At 44.6% G+C, this 16,946-nt stretch overlaps 2 protein-coding genes across 2 annotated transcripts; both read right to left on the bottom strand.

Annotated features, from left to right (window-relative positions):
- Positions 1-86: 86 nt before the first annotated feature.
- On the bottom strand, positions 87-7,147 carry LOC306696418 (transitional endoplasmic reticulum ATPase-like). The gene is made up of 18 exons (XM_079160022.1): positions 6,799-7,147; positions 6,305-6,416; positions 6,040-6,212; positions 5,802-5,944; positions 5,539-5,669; positions 4,849-4,980; positions 4,628-4,730; positions 4,277-4,410; positions 3,938-4,073; positions 3,733-3,845; positions 2,662-2,826; positions 2,316-2,438; positions 2,009-2,221; positions 1,735-1,913; positions 1,502-1,631; positions 1,104-1,262; positions 579-730; positions 87-485 (listed from the first exon to the last, which is right to left on the bottom strand). Exons 1-18 carry the CDS (start codon positions 6,819-6,821, stop codon positions 392-394), a joined length of 2,415 nt encoding a protein of 804 aa, XP_079016148.1. The 5' UTR covers positions 6,822-7,147; the 3' UTR covers positions 87-391.
- A 2,290-nt stretch (positions 7,148-9,437) lies between these two features.
- samd1b (sterile alpha motif domain containing 1b) lies at positions 9,438-16,666 on the bottom strand (the record flags this gene model as incomplete). The annotated part of the gene is made up of 7 exons (XM_079159986.1): positions 9,438-9,581; positions 9,706-9,820; positions 10,854-10,962; positions 11,064-11,106; positions 13,445-13,575; positions 14,224-14,464; positions 15,485-16,666. 7 exons carry the CDS (start codon positions 16,664-16,666, stop codon positions 9,438-9,440), a joined length of 1,965 nt encoding a protein of 654 aa, XP_079016112.1.
- Positions 16,667-16,946: the final 280 nt, after the last annotated feature.

The following is a 16,946-nucleotide window of genomic DNA, read 5'->3' as shown; positions in this document are numbered from 1 at the left end:
TGACAGTGTGACAGCGAGCCACGTACCTGTAAAAAAAAACTGCAGTCAGTATCCCAAGATAAACCTAAGAGGCATGGCATTTTAATGTATTTTTATTCATCACATTTTAAACACAACTTACATAACTTTCATATTGCAAACAGATTACAGTGTGAAAACCCAAAGCTCTGATGTTTTGTTTGACACATTTATTCTTTCATCACTGGCTCACATTGGTTTTTACAGTGACTATAAAGATTCTTTATGATTATTATAACTGTGATTTCCCCAAGTTTCCCTTTGTATCTTGTTATTTCCACTCCCATTATGCATCACTCCTATAAGGAAGCCAGGCTCAGCAGGGGAAAAGGAAAACATTTAGAAGCTGTTCAACTATATGATGAGTTTTCTGTCACTGGTAGAGATCGTCATTGCCTTCCTCACTGGACACATCTGGCCCGCCTGACCCCTGACCTCCAGACTGGGCGCCAGTAGCAGAGGGGAACCTAGGTGGGGGGGAAAGGGTTGAGTCTTGAATGTATCTTGAAGAATCCAAGACTACATCTTCTGTGACACAGTTGTTCTATCATAATATGTACCTGAAGTTTCCAAAACCTCGGCTCTGCTGCAGAGTTTGAGCGAACATTTCATACTTGCGGATGTCATTGTCACTGACAGAGCGACGAGCAAATCGCATCGCCTCTTCAAAGTGGTCCTTTCTGAGCTCTGGGACTGGATCATATTCCTCATCCTGCAGGAAGAGAAAAACATGATGTGGACCTCATATCGAAACAGTACACCGTGTGTGTGTGTGTGTGTGTGTGTGTGTGTGTGTGTGTGTGTGTGTGTGTGTGTGTGTGTGTGTGTGTGTGTGTGTGTTCCCAGTCTAAGGGCTGAGAATCACAAAACCCACAGCCGCCCATTGGGGAACTTTTTTATCTTCCACAGTCTCTTTATGTACCAAGCACACACACAGCCTGGTACTGCTTTGAGGAGTGATGCGTGTGTGTGTGTGTGTGTTTAGAAAAAGCCAGAGAGACACAACTATCAGTCTCCTGTTGAATACATTATAGTACAGTGTAAATAAGCATGTATGCAGCGCCGTAACAGCCCGGCAGTCTGACCATGGGGATGTCTGGTTTGTTCTGCCTCTGACGCTCAGCCTCGATCTCGGCCTCGATGGCCTCACGGATGGCCAGCTTACAGGCCCGCTGGCAGATCTCTGTCAGGTCAGCTCCGGAGAAACCCTCTGTGATGCCAGACAGGTAGTCCAGGTTCACGTCCTACAGGAAGAAGAGAAAGGAGGAGCAAAGGCAAAGAGAAAGAGCAACACTCCTCACAATGAATACTTACATACATTTTACCACCATCATCTAAGATAAGATATAGACTTTATTGTCCCAAATTAAATTTGTATAAAGGGGCAGACCAACGTTTCATTTTCTGTTCTCTCTCTCTTGCGTACATGAGGAAGATATGTTACAGAGAAATTCATCTCCATATATGTGTGTGTTTCACCAACTTGTGCGACAGGGGACTTGCGCAGGTTGGCGTTCAGGATCGCTGTGCGAGATAGTTTGTCTGGGAGCGGGATGTAGATGAGCTGGTCTAAGCGGCCCGGCCGCAGGATGGCAGAGTCGATGATGTCTGGTCTGGTGTGGCAAGAGGAGTAAAGGAAGTGAGATGAGAATCATTACTTCCAGCGTGCTGCCCTCTCAAACCACAGTCATTAAATACAAATTCCCACATGTGCACCTGTTTGTGGCACCAATGATGAAAACATTTTTTTTGTCCGACATGCCGTCCATCTCTGTGAGTATCTGGTTGATGACTCTGTCAGCTGCACCACTTCCATCCCCACCTCCGCCTCCCCTGGATTTGGCAATGGAGTCTAACTCGTCGAAAAACAAGATGCAGGGGGCTGCCTGTCTGGCCTGGAGACAGAGAAGGTCAGCAAGGTTACAGTGAGAAACAAATGTCTATCCTCCAACAATCATCCTTTTTTCTTTTTTCATTTCTCTGCTCTCACCTTATCAAACACGTCTCTGACATTTGCCTCTGATTCTCCAAACCACATGGTGAGCATCTCGGGTCCTTTGATGGAGATAAAGTTTGCCTGGCACTCGTTGGCGATGGCCTTAGCCAGCAGGGTTTTCCCGCAGCCCGGAGGGCCGTAGAACAATACTCCACGAGATGGAGTCATACCGAACTTCAGGAACTTGTCCGGATACTCAACAGGGTACTGAGGAGAGTGAAGAGATGGGATTGTTGACGGGGCTTGTGTTTGGAGGTACGTGCAGAGTCTGGTGGTGTGAGTGTGCGAGTGTTTCTTCCACCTGAACAAGCTCTTGCAGTTCTCTCTTGACCTCGTCCAGTCCTCCGACGTCCGCCCAGTTCACCTGAGGCACCTCTACAAGGGTTTCTCTCAGAGCTGAAGGGTTGCTCTGACTCAGAGCCCACTGAGGGTGGACACGATGAGTGATAAGGAAAGGACACGAGGAGTGATGAGGAAAGGACATGGATCTCTCTTTAATCATTTAGAAATATTCACGTCTAGCTTTTATTGTTTGGTTACAAATGACGAGATGCACAGTTGTGTTCTTTGAGGAATTAATACACCCACATACGGTCTGGAAGAACAAAAGTCAGGATGTGTGTATTTGCGTGCATGTGTGTGCGTACCTGGAAGTCATCCATGGTGACAGCCATTGAGTTGAGCAGGTCAGCATCGATGGAGTCGTCCTCCAGGTCTATGAGGGTCATCTTCTTGCGGATCGTTTGCAGAGCAGCTTCTGAGCACAAAGCAGCCATGTCGGCGCCTACATGGCCGTGGGTGTCTTTGGCAATCTGAGATATGTTAAATAGCACTGATATAAATGCATTAAACAGCACACATGCATATCAAGATTGGGATGGACGCCATCAAAAGGTAGTGTGATTGCTGAAGGTAACGTTTTTGTTTATAGCTCCTTTGTTCAACACTGAAACCAGATACAGTGATGTTAACGGGACTGTGCTGTTAAACGGCAACGCCACCAACATGAGAGTGAAGTCAGTTAAACTCAATTGAATCGGTTTGCACTAAAAGGTGAACATTTGCATTTTTACATATAGTTATATTAAGAATAAGTCACAATTCCCATCTTACCTTTTCACAGAGTGGTTTTATTTTCTCACATTTTTTTGTAATTTAGGTTATACTATTTACTGTCTAATTATATAATGCGCAAAATACAGAAATATAGTGGATTTAATTTTTTACTAAAATCATTTTTCACTAGAAGAAAATACTAATTTCAAATTCCCTCTCACTTTATCTCAGTGAAGACAGTAGTACAGTTACTATAAAAACATTATCATGGGGAACATATATTACAATAATAATATTCTCGTCTTTGGCCAAAAGCTAATCCTGTTACACGAGGATATCTCAGCACACCTCATTATTTCTATTTTCATTAAAGCTGCAAATAACGATTATTTTCATGATCGATTAATCCGTCAACTATGTTCTCAATTAATAATAAAAAAAATGTTAAAATCCCTTCACAACACAAAAACAAAGGTGGCAAAAGCACTATCGCATAAGACAAAGAAAAAAGAGCTGGAACTACGTTATGTTTGGTGTTTTTGCTTAAAAAATACTCTCAAAAATAACTTTTTCTTGACTAACTAATTGTTACAGCTTGTTATTAGACAATGAAAAAGTAGTTATTTCTGTTGCTTTTGGCCCAGGCTGTTACACTTCCTCACCCTCTCCAGGTCGACGTCGTCAGACAATTTCATGTTTTTGGTGTGAATCTCCAGAATCTCCAGTCTCCCCGTCGAATCAGGGATTCCAATGTCAATCTCCCGGTCAAACCTGCCTGGAAAGAGACATCACCATTTGTATGTGATTGCTTTTGTGTGTGTGTGTGTGTGTGTGTGTGTGTGTGTGTGTGTGTGTGTGTGTCCTGACCAAAACGTCTCAGAGCGGGGTCCACGCTATTTGGTCGGTTTGTAGCTGCCATGACAACTACATGAGCTCTTTGCTTCAGTCCATCCATCAGGGTCAGGAGCTGAGAGACTATACGTCTCTCCACTTCACCATGGGTCTACACACACACACACACACACACACACACACACACACACACACACACACACACACAAAGTTAAAGACAAATGTTTTTCATTTTTCCTTGCATTTGTTTGCATTCAGAGAAAAGAAGCGCACACTTGATTGTACAGTTGTTACAGAGAGTTTATGCACATACAGATCTGTACATGCATTTTGTAGCCATTCTCCAATGTTTACCTTCTCTCTCTTGGGAGCGATGGCATCCAGCTCATCAATAAAGATGATGGCTGGAGCGTTTTTCTCTGCCTCCTCAAACGCCTTTCTTAGGTTGCTCTCTGACTCTCCCGCCAGCTTACTCATGATCTCAGGACCTTGTCACAGAATAATGCACAGCATGTACGACATATTTCCTCCCACACAGATCTATAAATAAGAACACCGATGAGGGAATTGGAATTTCCAATCAGTAACTCTGTAAGCCTTTTTTTCAAAGTTTTTTCACTTTGCAAGAGCATGATCAGCACCTTTTTCCTCCCTTCGTGTGTACAAAGGATCTCACCGTGTCACTGCGTGAAAACAAAGCCTTACCATTGATGAGGAAGAAGAAGGCACCAGTTTCATTGGCTACAGCCCGGGCCACCAGGGTCTTCCCTGTGCCCGCAGGGCCGTACAGCAGGATACCTCTGGGGGGCTGAAAGAGGGAACAACACACTGAGACATTATAAGATAATGTAAGAAATAAAAGAAGCAGCAATAAGAGTGGATGGGGTCGGTGTTTCTGTGTGTTTCTGTGTGTATCTGTATGACACCTTAACTCCTATAGCCTTGAAAAGGCCAGGGTGTCTCAGAGGAAGCTCCACCATCTCTTTGATCTGGGCAAGCTGTTTCCGACAGCCTCCGATGTCGTCGTAGCCGATGTCATTTAGGCTCTCCTCCTCATCCTGTCACAAGGCAATATGCAAGAATCAGACCTGGTTGAGTTCATTCTCAGTCCCGAATGTGGTGTACACTCAGCGGTTCCCGATGCCAATAAGGTTACATGAAATCACAAGATAACCAGCTTTAGTTTACTTCATTAGCCTGCAGATGAGATTCTAGTTTTCAATATGTAGATCTTTCACAATAGAAACATGACATGAATTAAGTACCATTTAAAAGACCATCACACAAATGGAAATTCCCACATTTTTGAGTGTGGTGTTCATGCAGTCGTTCTGCAATGTAATGTACTATGGATAAGAGAGGAGTGATTGATAGTTGGGGAAAAAGTGACAAAATATAGATGATCATGCAGCGAATTTAGCTATTAAATACTAAATACTTTTTCAAATTTCAAATGAATGTCTGTAGGTATGTGCCTCGGATCATTTCCTGTTATAACAAACAGCACGTTACATTTCTTCCACTTTAACTACCAAAATAGTGCATTTAGTACATTTGTTTGATGAAATTAGTGTTGTAGTATAGAGCTGGCACACAATCTTAAATCTCTCACAGACCTCTCTTTTGATTGGCTCCCCCTCGCAGTAGATGACAGTGTCCGGAGCAACGATGCAGTGAGGGCTGGGGTCAGTCTCCACCACCTTGAACTCCACCGCCCGCATGCTCCCCCTCACCAAGAAGATGTCATCTGGCAACACGGGTAAAAACAAAAGTCACCACACAAAGGGACATGTAAGGGTGCTCTAGATGACGGTGAGGTGATGACCCGATCATAGTAGGAACAGAGCTGTTTTACTGTGGTATGATGGAGTTGCAGTACCTATATGTATGGGCCGGTAAGCCTCCAGAAAATACGGTTTGAGGAAAACGTCATAGAGGTTTCCTGTCAGGCCCTGGATGGTGTCATCTATAGGGAGGACATGGATCCTTTTCCCGTACTTGATGTCAGGGCAGGCATGAATACTGTGATAACACACACACACATCTCGGTCACTTCATGTTGTCAAACCTCACATGCAACTCCATACCGCACACAAAGGCACAGGTGCGAAATCCACCTGATGACATCACCGAGCCGGACACGCAGGTTGCTGCGCGTCACACGAGTCATGCGTATTCTTTCTGGTCCACAGGAGTCATCATTCAGGACAATGCACACCGTCTCGCGGCGCTTCCTCCCTCTCAACACCACCGTGTCCCCCCGGAAGAGCTGCAGCTCCTCTGTCTTATTCTAGTGCAAAAACAAAATTCTCAGAAGAAATACAAACATACCAGGATATATATGTTTGTAACCCCCCCCCTCCACAACACACACACACAGACCTGTGACAGGCTGACAATGCTGCTGTCTTCATTGAGAGCTTCGTCCACAATGAGTCTGTTCGGTCTGTGTTTCTGCTTTAGGATGGCAGTGGAGAAATCTTCTCCCTTTGAGCTTCGAAAACAAGAGACATATTATGACTCTCTGAACATGCAGTCTTTGCACTTGTAGCTCTTATTTCCTCATGTGACACTGAGCTGTATTTAGACCCTCTTTGGCTCAGCACGTAGCAACTCTATGGGCCTCTACACGTAAACAAAATAGTGTTAACTTATCAATAGTTTTGAGGCGATGTCAAAAATATTCTGTAGTTTTAAAAACCTGTTCAACTGCAGATGCAATTTGCATAGTTTATAAGTTGGAACCAGATTTGTGAAGCAAACATATACTGGATAAAATATGCTAATGCTAAATATTGTAACGTATGTTTAAATATGCATATGGACACACACATCCACGCACACACACAAACTGTACACATGCAGCTGTCACTCACTCTGCTCCTCCTGAGCCTGGCATGACTGCTCTCCTTTGTCCCGTCAGATATCCTCCTTCACACCAAGATCTGCTCCCTTACTGTCGTTTGCTGTGTTGTATTCAGGAGCCGATCTTGTGTGGTCTGATTCCGGCTGTGATGGGCGTCAGCGGTTTCAGGTTCTGCCAGATCTGAACTGCCCTGGTGGGGTTTTGGTCTTCCTGGAGCCCTGAAGTTCCCAGCAGAGTCTCAAGTCTTTTTCTTTCTCGTCTGTTGCCTATACAACCACCATGTTTGTGGGAGCTGCAGTCTATCTGTTTATCAGTGGCGGTATAAATATGCCCGTCTTATTTGTAACCCCATCGTGTGCACACACAAACTTTCATACACTCACACACACACACACATATCCCAAGCACTTACCTTGGAGAGTGTCCCAGGACAGATATAGAGTGATATTTCCTCCTCCCCCTGCTTCTTACCAGCAAATGAACACCTTCCGACTTACTGTGAATTATTTACTGTCAAACTAAGTGGTGTATGGAGCCTATTTTCCAAAAGAACAGACTCATAGTCTGTCTCGTCTGTTCTCTTCTGAAACACAGTATGGTCTTTCCTCCTTCGACTTCTTGTCGTTGTGACTGAGGGGAACCCGGCTGCTGTGTTGTTGGATTCCCTCCCTCACACATATGCACATTTGTGTCTGGTACACAGAGACACACACAGCCCCCAAATGAGCACAATCATACACAAACACTGTTTATACAGTACGTGCAACACTTGTTCACACACACACACACACACTCAGAATGGACACATCGTGGTGTTTTGATTCAAACTTTTATTACTGAAATTGTCCTTTCACATATAACTTCAGACACGCAACAAGCGCGTAGACGCACTGTACATTCCCCTTGTGAGAATCCGGACTCAAACACAGCTGTCCCCCTCCTACAGATTTAACTAATGACAATGAAATTATCTGAATGCTAACAGGGGCAGCAAACACTGAAACATGCGCCGTAGACTAAGTGTAATAACCTGAAAATAATGTTCATGGAAGTTGCAAAGAAAATGAAGGGACAAACGAGAGGAGAGAGGTAGAGGAGGTCAGTGTGTGGAGAGTGGATTGAAAACATTCACAAAATGAAACCAATATGCTGAACACAGAAATATAAACATAGAAATATGAGGGGGAAAAGTCATTTGATAATGCATGCACAAAAGAGATGCCGAACCTGGAATGTATGACGTTACAGTGGAGGTGGGAATGAGATGTGTGATCATTGGACAGCATTTGGTTTTTTAAAGTTTGACCGGTAAAAACTGTTCAAAACTGCTGGTGGGATGAGATGAGTTGATTGATTGACTCAGCTTTACCCTGCGACAGCATCTTTCAGTTAGATAATTGTTTTTAATAATTTACTGATGGAGGCTGATTAAATTGACTTACTTTCAATATATTTACACTCAGATGAGAGTTGATTGTTCTGCTGATTTCAGACCAGTTAGCTGGCGTGTCTGATAGAAATTCCTGCACCAGACTCTGAGGCCAGTTTCACAAAGATATTTCAGACCTGTAGTGTTAGACTTTACATTAATGCATATTTTAAGCCTAAAATCTTAGCCACGCTAACCTCAGGCCATTTTTACATGGTAACAACCAGTGAAACCTGCTGACCAGTGGCACCAAACGACAGAAAAATGTACCCATAAAATGTACCCACAATTCATTGCAAATGCATCCCTACTTAAGCTTCGTGCAGCGGATGAATTGTGATGTCCTTCTGGAGTCTGACTGGTTTGATCGCAGCCACCGTCAAAGTCTGTCTTTGTGAAACCGGCCCCCCTATGGCGATGCATAGGCCGGAACAGATCACGGCTAGCTCTGCTTAAAAACATTTTTAAAAACTGAATGTCACTCAGATACACAAAAACAACCTGTCGATCTGAGAGCTTACAAGATTCAACAACCTCTCAAACATCTAGGAGGAGCTATCAACTTATTGCGTTGACCAACAACCTGCACAGGATTTTATCTCGATATATACAGGACGACTATGACGGGTCCATCCAGCTAGAATGTATTTAATCTGGTCAATTTCTAATACGTTTCTGCTCAATCCAACGTGCTCCGTGATGCCTCCACACACATACAGTCTGTGTTCAATGATAAACCCTAACCCACAAGCGAGAAACCCTTGAATTAAAGCCTCAAAAAAAGGAAATGTATTCTTCCACACAGAATAACCACGACCTCTTTCAAAATGTGCATCAAGGTCCGCACAAGACAACAGTCGAAAAACAAACCATTTTGCACAGTTTAGTCAAGAAATGGCAAAGTGCTTGATCATTGTAAATAAAAAAAGAGAAATTGCATTACTTTTCTAGTTTTTTTAACCTCTGCATCTTAAGATTGTATGAGTCTGCTTTCTCCCTCCGACTTTTGTGCTCTGTGGTGGTAGAAAATCCTCGTTGTCCATCCAGTCTCATTTCTGTGTCGTTTCTGGACCAGAACAGTTTAGAGGGCCAGAGGAAGAGAAACAGAGCTGTGTGTGTGTGTGTGCTGGTTGACATGAGATGAAAAGTGAAGCGTATATATCATACATGCATTTTTATAGGATTACTTGAGCTATATGTGGATACAGACATAGCAGTCATTAACAGTCGTCTTCCTCAAAGTGCGTTTTCTGCAGAACCTTTACATGACGCTCATAGATCTTGAGGGCGGGCCCGAGTCTGATTGACAGGCCAGTCAAAACATCGTTACGCTGCATGAGGAGAAGAGACTTGCCATCGATTTCCTAATGAAGAGAGCAAAGCAATGTGGTAGGTAGATGAAGGTTACAACTGATAAAAGGTTCAAGTACAGCCATTAACGCTGTCTCTGGTGGCCTCTAGTGTTTGTTAAAGGGATTACAGGCTCACCTGGGTCCTGAAGGCAGCAGCCTGTTCAGGGAAACCTGCTGCTGTGAAATAACTGACCACATCAGACACTGTCCAGTCCACTGGGCCCCCACTGGCCCCCTCAGACTTCATAAACCTAGGGAGGTGAGGAAGAGGTGCGGTTGGCCCATTACAAAACCTGCAGGGGATGTTGAAATCGTGAACTCGTAACGTCATGTCAGAGCTGACATTTTAATTAGGAAACGTTGTTTTTTTTTATGTCGGGTTTAATGGCTGTTCATTCCCTTTTTTATGGTATTTAGTGCTGGTCTATTAGAATGGGACACTGTGATTTCCTTGTTTTCACTGATGGATAAATCAAACCATGAACCTTGAGTTTACACTGCATCATTGTTAGTGTAAACAGGAGGTATTAAGTTCTAAATATTATTGAATGGCCGGACTTTGTTTCACTTCATTTAAAAACGGCTATAATCAATATTTTCACATTACGCTCGTAGAAATGAACTTACAGAATCTGCAGCTCCCCTCATCTTTACAGAGCGTTATAGAGAGTTTCAGCTCACTGTTTTGCTGCAACTTTACTATTTTGGTTCACTGTCAGCACTTCATAGCATAAAAAACAATCTCTTAAAGACCCACCGGACACTACCCGCTGAGCACCAAACTGCAGACAGACACAGTTAGAGACGAGATGCTGAACATAGTGGAGAATGAACAGCTAAAGAGACAGATATTTCCCTCAGGAGTCGAATCAGAGGGATTACTGTACTTCATCAAGTGGACACACACACACGACTCCAAATAAATGGTGATGTTGCTCTGTAACTGCAGGGTGAGAAAATAAGCAACTCTTTGCTAACAACTTCGCCATATCAATTGTAAAGGTGATGAGATGTCAATGATGTGTTCCCGACTTGTTTCTTGCAGGTTGAAGGTTATACAGTCAGGGAAAGAGTTTTCTTGGATTTCACGATACGGAGAAAACATGAAATGCCTGATGGTGATTTATTGGATGTTAAGATGGAAATTAACCTCACAGAGCCAGACTACAGCGAAGTGAGAACCTCTCTTTACTAAAACAGACATTGTAACAGACCCAAAAAGGCAAGCAAGCCAACTCAATGAACCTGCGTCTCCAGTGTCTCCAGCGTCTCTGCTGTACTCACCCTCCTCCTCCGTCCATCCCTCGTTCCTCAGACATGCCGGAGTCTCTCGGCGACGCGGTGGGTGTGAGCAGGCAGGACGACACGCCGACTTCCGTTTTAGACTCCAAGCCTATACGGTGGGAACAACAAAGCACAGTCTGATTACCTGTCGCCACCGCTAGCCGGCAAAACACACAGACATTTTGAGCTGATCTGTAAAGCAGCACTCACTATTGAAGTCTGAGGAGATGTGGTTGATTCTGTCATGCTGCATCTGGCTCTGTATGTAGAGAGAAGAGAGAAGGGGGGGGGGGGGGGGGGGGGGGGGGGGGATTTCAGATCGTCACTTAAACACAAAAAACCTGGGAAATGAAGGTCCAGGTTGAAAAGTACAGAAGTTACCCTTTAAGGGGAGAAACTGCAGGCAAAATCCTCATTTTCTGTTGCACTGATTCATTTTGAGATTTTGTTCTATTTTGCTTTCATAAGATGTCTTCTTTCAGACTAGTGGGAGAAAAAAAACATCCAAAATACACATTCAGGGGTTTATTTTATTAATTTGTCTTTTTGCGTCTGTAGATTTCCCAAAAAGTCACCAACAGTTAGCATTGGATAATGACTCAATTGCATTTTTAAATATAAAATGGAGAAAGTGGGGAAGTTTCATTTTCTAGTTTCATTTAATTGATCAGTTATTTTACACTATTCAGCATAGTGGACTGCAATGTATGACATGTTACAACACGTGTCTTTAAAGGCTGATACATCTCCACTTCAGTAGCACTTACATACACAACAATGTTCCAGTTTTTACAGAAGTGTTTGTTCGTATTTCAATTAATTCATAGTCGGATTAATGAAACATTTTATTCCCAATAAATAAATGTTTTTTTTAATGGCTTTTGACAGTATTTTCTGATTTATGGAGTGGTAAAAAGAGATATCCCAAATTCTCTCAAGCATATCAACAAACCATTGAACCTATCCAATGCTCAGATTTTTTATTTTGGAAATGTATGTAAATTAACACATATTTGATAAGATAATGCCTCACTTGCATATTAAACCTACAATTTCAGAAAATGTGTAATACAAAAAAGATTTGCCCGGTTTCATTTCTTACAGTATTCACCTGTGGTGTCTCCCGTTAAGTTAACACACATGTACTAATTTTCATGAGCTGGGGATTTAAAACAAAATAGTATCACACAGAACACTGCATTTTAATTACTTAAAGATAACCTTGTAAAATTCTGACGGCTAGTAGCGCTGTCCCTGTTTTGTTTGTATTGTGCACACGTGGGGGATTCTATTCACAGTTCTGGTTTCACACGATTGATCGACAGTTGGTGGAAGTAAATGTAGCAATGCAGCAACAAAAGCAGGGAGGAAAATGACTGCTAGTAAACGTGGATGTAAACAAAAACAAAGAAAGGCTTGGCATGTGCTTTATGTGTAAGGAAATGCAACCAACGGAGTGGTAGGCCTCATGAATACACACAATGCATTTTGGTGGGAAACAGTTAAAGTCAGCATAACTACGTTTTTTTTTGTTGTTATCTTTTTGTAAACTCCACTGGGTACCTGTCAATATCCCAAGATGCATTTTGCTCACATTTAGTTCCACACAACATTTGAGAGTGAAACTGTCACGGATTACTGACAACAAGAACAATATTGACCTTTGGCATTAATTGAAATGCATTTCTAACATTCACAAGCCCAATCTGTGCTTATGGATTCAGTTTTAAAGTGTGCATGTGAATGAGGTTCAGGCATGCTGTGTATGCTCACACTATAGAGGGAACCCTTTGATCCTGGTTATAGCTAATGCGAGCTAAGTGTACCACTGCAAGTGTGCAGAAAATCATAATCAAAATATCAATGATGTTTTGAAAAGAGCCCTTTGAAAATCATGTCATTTACACAAAATACATCTTCCAAGGCTCACTTTGCCAACAGCGGTGGAAAATAACTAAATACATTCACTCAAATATTGTGCTTCAGTACAAACTCACAGAAGCGACAATTCATTTGAGTATTTCTCTACATTTCATGCTACTTTGTATTCCTACTTTACTACAATTTTGGAGAAAATATTATACAAATAGTATAAAGGTAAAATAAAATACTTGGCACTGCCTTGACCAGCTACAATATCATACACATTAATGCATAATTAATAACAATATAGTATGTAGCATATAATTATACAATATTAAAAGGGCTATTCCGCATAATAAGTACTTTTTTATACTACCAAGGAACATTTTTCTGTTAGTACTTCTCTACTTCTACTTGAATGCAGGCATTTTACTTGTAATGGAGAATGTTTTCATCGTGGCATTAATTAATAAGGTCAATGGTCTCACTACCTCTTTCCTCACTAAAGGAATTGAGATGAGACATGGTTTAGCGTATTTTGGGAGAGTTTTTAGCCTTTATTAAAGACAGAAGTATTGAGATGACAGGAGAGATGCAACAAAGGCCAGTCAGACTCTAACATGATGGTGCATTTCATGGTTGGCTTCTGACTAATTTTGATGTGAGTTTTGATAATGCATCATCCAACAATAAAAAACATCAGGACAGATGCACATTCTCGCACTTACTTGTGCCTCCAGATGTAGCTGATCAGAGACGACAGCTCTGTCCTCCAAGTGTGCGCTGTTACATTGTGACAGCGCAGCTCCCTGAACAGGTAGACGTGGCGTCCTGGTGACGGAATCAAGTCCGCACATCCCTGTGAGACCAGCAGCCAAACCAAGATGGAAGAGGGAAAAGATTAAAGACTATCACTTTCATTATTGTTATTGTCATTATTATCGTCGTTATTAATATCATTATTACTATTATTATTATTAGTAGTGTTGTTGTTGTTGGTAGCAACAGCAGTAGTAGTAGTACATTTGTAGTTTATAATAGAATTAATGTCAAAATTATTTAGGTCAATTATTTAGGTTTTCTCCTCAGAAATAGATGATAAAAACAACAGTGATATAAAAAAGCATTAATAAAGTTAGTGACAATAGTAAACTCATTATTTATATAAAAATCGAATATATTAGTTAACGTTATTAATAATGTTCTTACAAAAGAGCTTAATTCCAATTAATAGGCAACAAATAAACAAAAGCACTCGTAGTACTTGTAGGTAAAGCAGCAGTAAGCTGTCATGATAGTGGCCTTGTGATCACCAGCGGAAGGTTACCAGCGATAATTAGGGCCTTTAATCAACCATTCCCAGCCGCAAGTTCACACACGCGTTCACACACACGCACGCGCACACACACACACACACACACACACACACACACACACACACACACACACACACACACACACACACACACACACACACACACACACACACACACACACACACACACACCTTTTCCCCCGTGCTGCTGCTGCTGAGGGCTCTCGTGCTTCGATGCTGTCTGGATCTCAACTTCTTCTGTGGTTTTCTCAATGAGCTCTGGTTCGGTAGTCATGGCTACCGGGGATAGTCCTCCCGCCTCCTCATCAGAACTCCGGGGATCCTCCTCCTCTTCCTCCTCCTCCTCTTCCTCATTCTCTTCTTCACTGGCTGTTTCCATCGGCTCATTCTCCCGGAGAGAGGGGGACGGCGGCTGCAATGACAGATAAAGTTGTATGAGGGCAATTAAAGCACACCTTGTTCCCCCACCGGACAGTGGGCAACACCTGAGTCAGGCTCTGAGTTTAACACAGAGAGAGTGGGCTAGAGGACAAACACCGCCCACTTGGGGAAACAGAAATCTGAAATAACGATAGCTGACTACTGTAGCCTACTCAAGTCTGCACCCACCATGTGAGGGAGGAGAGTATCAGAAATGATACAAAGGATTTAATGAGGCACGAAACGAGAGATGCGGGTATGACGAGGGGTGGAGAAACACAAAGCTCCGGGGTTACAGGAGTGGTATGAGGCTAACAAACACGGTGCTCAGCTGTTTGGGCTGAGTCCTCCGCCGGCCTGCGCGACAGAGCAGAGCAGCGCCCACATGAGAGCGGCAGCGGCACGTCTCAAGTTTAGACAGACACCGCCTATACCGCGCGGCAGGCCCGGACACCCCGCGCTCTGTTCCGCGCAGCTAAAGTTCCTGAGAGCAGAGATGAAATGTAATGAACCCTCGTATAGTGATGTGGCAACGGCAACTCAACCAGCTCGCGCCACGCAGAAGACGCTCTTTTATGGTGTGTGCGCGCGCTCATCCTGGGTGCCAGGGGGGAAGCCGCTCCGGAGCCGTCTGCTCCGGCAGCCCTGTGTAACCCGCACCTTTTGTGCAGGAAGCGGAGCCACGCGTACACGCGCGCACACACACACACACACACACACACACACACAACACAAACGCAACACAGGCACGGCCACATCCCGCCGACAAATTGCAGAAACAACAATTAATCTTCATTAATGTGATCTCCTCAAACACTTTTGTATGTCGCCTAAAATATCGTGGTTGACCAAGAAACAAAACAAAAAAATGTGGTAAAGGAAGCCGAGCGCGTCCTGGTGCCGTGCGTGCGATTTGAACAGCTCATGATGTCTCAGCAAGCCGAGACGCCGGCGCCGTTCGGCGCCCTGTATAACCGGGACGTGTTGGACATATTAAGTTAGCGGTGCCCACCTTTCTCCCTGCGTGCTCGTCCTGCAGTGCGCTCTTTACAAGTCTGTCAGCGGACGCATTCTTCGGCTCCTCCGCCACCATCCCCCTCAGAGGAAGAGTAATGTTCCCGCAGCGGGTCCTGCGCAGTCTGCCCCTCGCCACCTCTCTCTCCATGACCACTTTGACTTTGCCTCGGGTCAGCTTCTCCTCCGACAGCCGTTCCTGGCTGCTCAGATAGCCCAAAATCTCCTTCCGCCCGAGCGGCTTCGTGTGGCCTCTGGTCGCGGCGGCGGAGCCCCCTCGGGTGCTTTTCTCGGACAGGCTGCGAACTGAAGCCACCAATCTGTCGCCCAGGTCGGAGTTGGCGTGGTTCCCCGCTGTTGTGGTTCCCCCTCCTCCGACTCGAAGTTTGGGCTTGAGGGGCATAGTCTGCTTCTGTCTCTGCTGTTGTTGCTGCTGAGGGAGGTTGCTGACGCTCCCAGAGCAAGTTTTGTCCTGGGTGTCATCTCTTGACAAACGCGGCTCCGTCTCTCCAGGAGCTGCCTCCGCGGTGCTCGGTGTTATCCCGCTTGCATCACCGCCGTCGCGTGCGTTTGTTCTGTGACTGACAGCGGGCGACGGGCAGTCCCCCGCTCCCTGCGGTCCTAATCCCTTGTCTCTCGGTGCACTTGCTTTCTCCCCTTTACAGCCGCTCCCGACAGCGCAGCCCGTTGTTGCGCCACAAATGAGGCACCCGTTTCCGCTACTCGGGCTGGAGGCAGGCTTGAGCTTGTTCTCGGTGGTGCTGGCTGATGTTTGGGTGTGGGGGTCCGGGCTGGGCTCCGAGTCCTCCTCGCCCTCCTCCTGGTCGGTGAAGCTGTGCGCACTGTCGCCGTTGTTGTTCAGATGGTCGTGTTTGGTCCGCTCCCTCGCTGCCTCCGCGCTGCTGCTGCTGCTGCCAGCGGCCGTAAACTCACTCTTCTTTCTGCTTTTCCTCTGCACCTTCGCCGCATTCCGGTACGATATGGACCCCTTGTAGCTAACTTTGAGCACCGTCTGCTCTTGAATCAGTTTTTCCAGTTCTGTCCTGGTTCGGTCCGGGTCTGACCCGTGTCGTCTCCGGACCATTCGACAAATCCTCTCCAGATCCGGACGGGCTTTCCTCGAGCGGAGAGAGTCGATTGTTTCCAGGATCCACTCTCGGTACTTATTGGGCTCGGACATCTTCTCTTGCTGGTGGGGTTTGGCCCGAGTGCGTCTTTTTTCTCTTTTTTCTTCTCCCCACTCTGCTGTTTCTCAAGTGACGCTGTGTCAAAGCTGGGAAGCCAGAGTGCGATCCCCCGGCTGGAGAATGAGGACGGAAGCCTGGCTGGTACGCTTTCGTTCGTTGGCCACATTGTGCGCTTAAGGTGGACCGAAGATGGCGCCTAGGTCTCCGCCACAGACGCAAATGACATTTAAGGTGGAATCGGCTGGTTTTTACTCCATCGGAGCTCTGTTCTTT

Source organism: Pholis gunnellus (genome assembly GCF_910591455.1).
Source record: "Pholis gunnellus genome assembly, chromosome: 5".
Lineage (NCBI taxonomy): Eukaryota > Metazoa > Chordata > Actinopteri > Perciformes > Pholidae > Pholis > Pholis gunnellus.
This window is presented reverse-complemented; position numbering and strand designations above follow the sequence as displayed.

What these genes read in the sequence shown, in the direction of transcription:
- LOC306696418 (XM_079160022.1), bottom strand. Translation starts at nt 6,821, where the DNA reads ATGCCAGGCTCAGGAGGAGCAGA. An exon ending in CTTCTTCTTCCTCATCAATG is followed by an intron (nt 4,411 to 4,627) that starts GTAAGGCTTTGT and finishes TTCTGTGACAAG; the next exon opens with GTCCTGAGATCATGAGTAAG. An exon ending in TCAGAGACGTGTTTGATAAG is followed by an intron (nt 1,914 to 2,008) that starts GTGAGAGCAGAG and finishes CTCTGTCTCCAG; the next exon opens with GCCAGACAGGCAGCCCCCTG.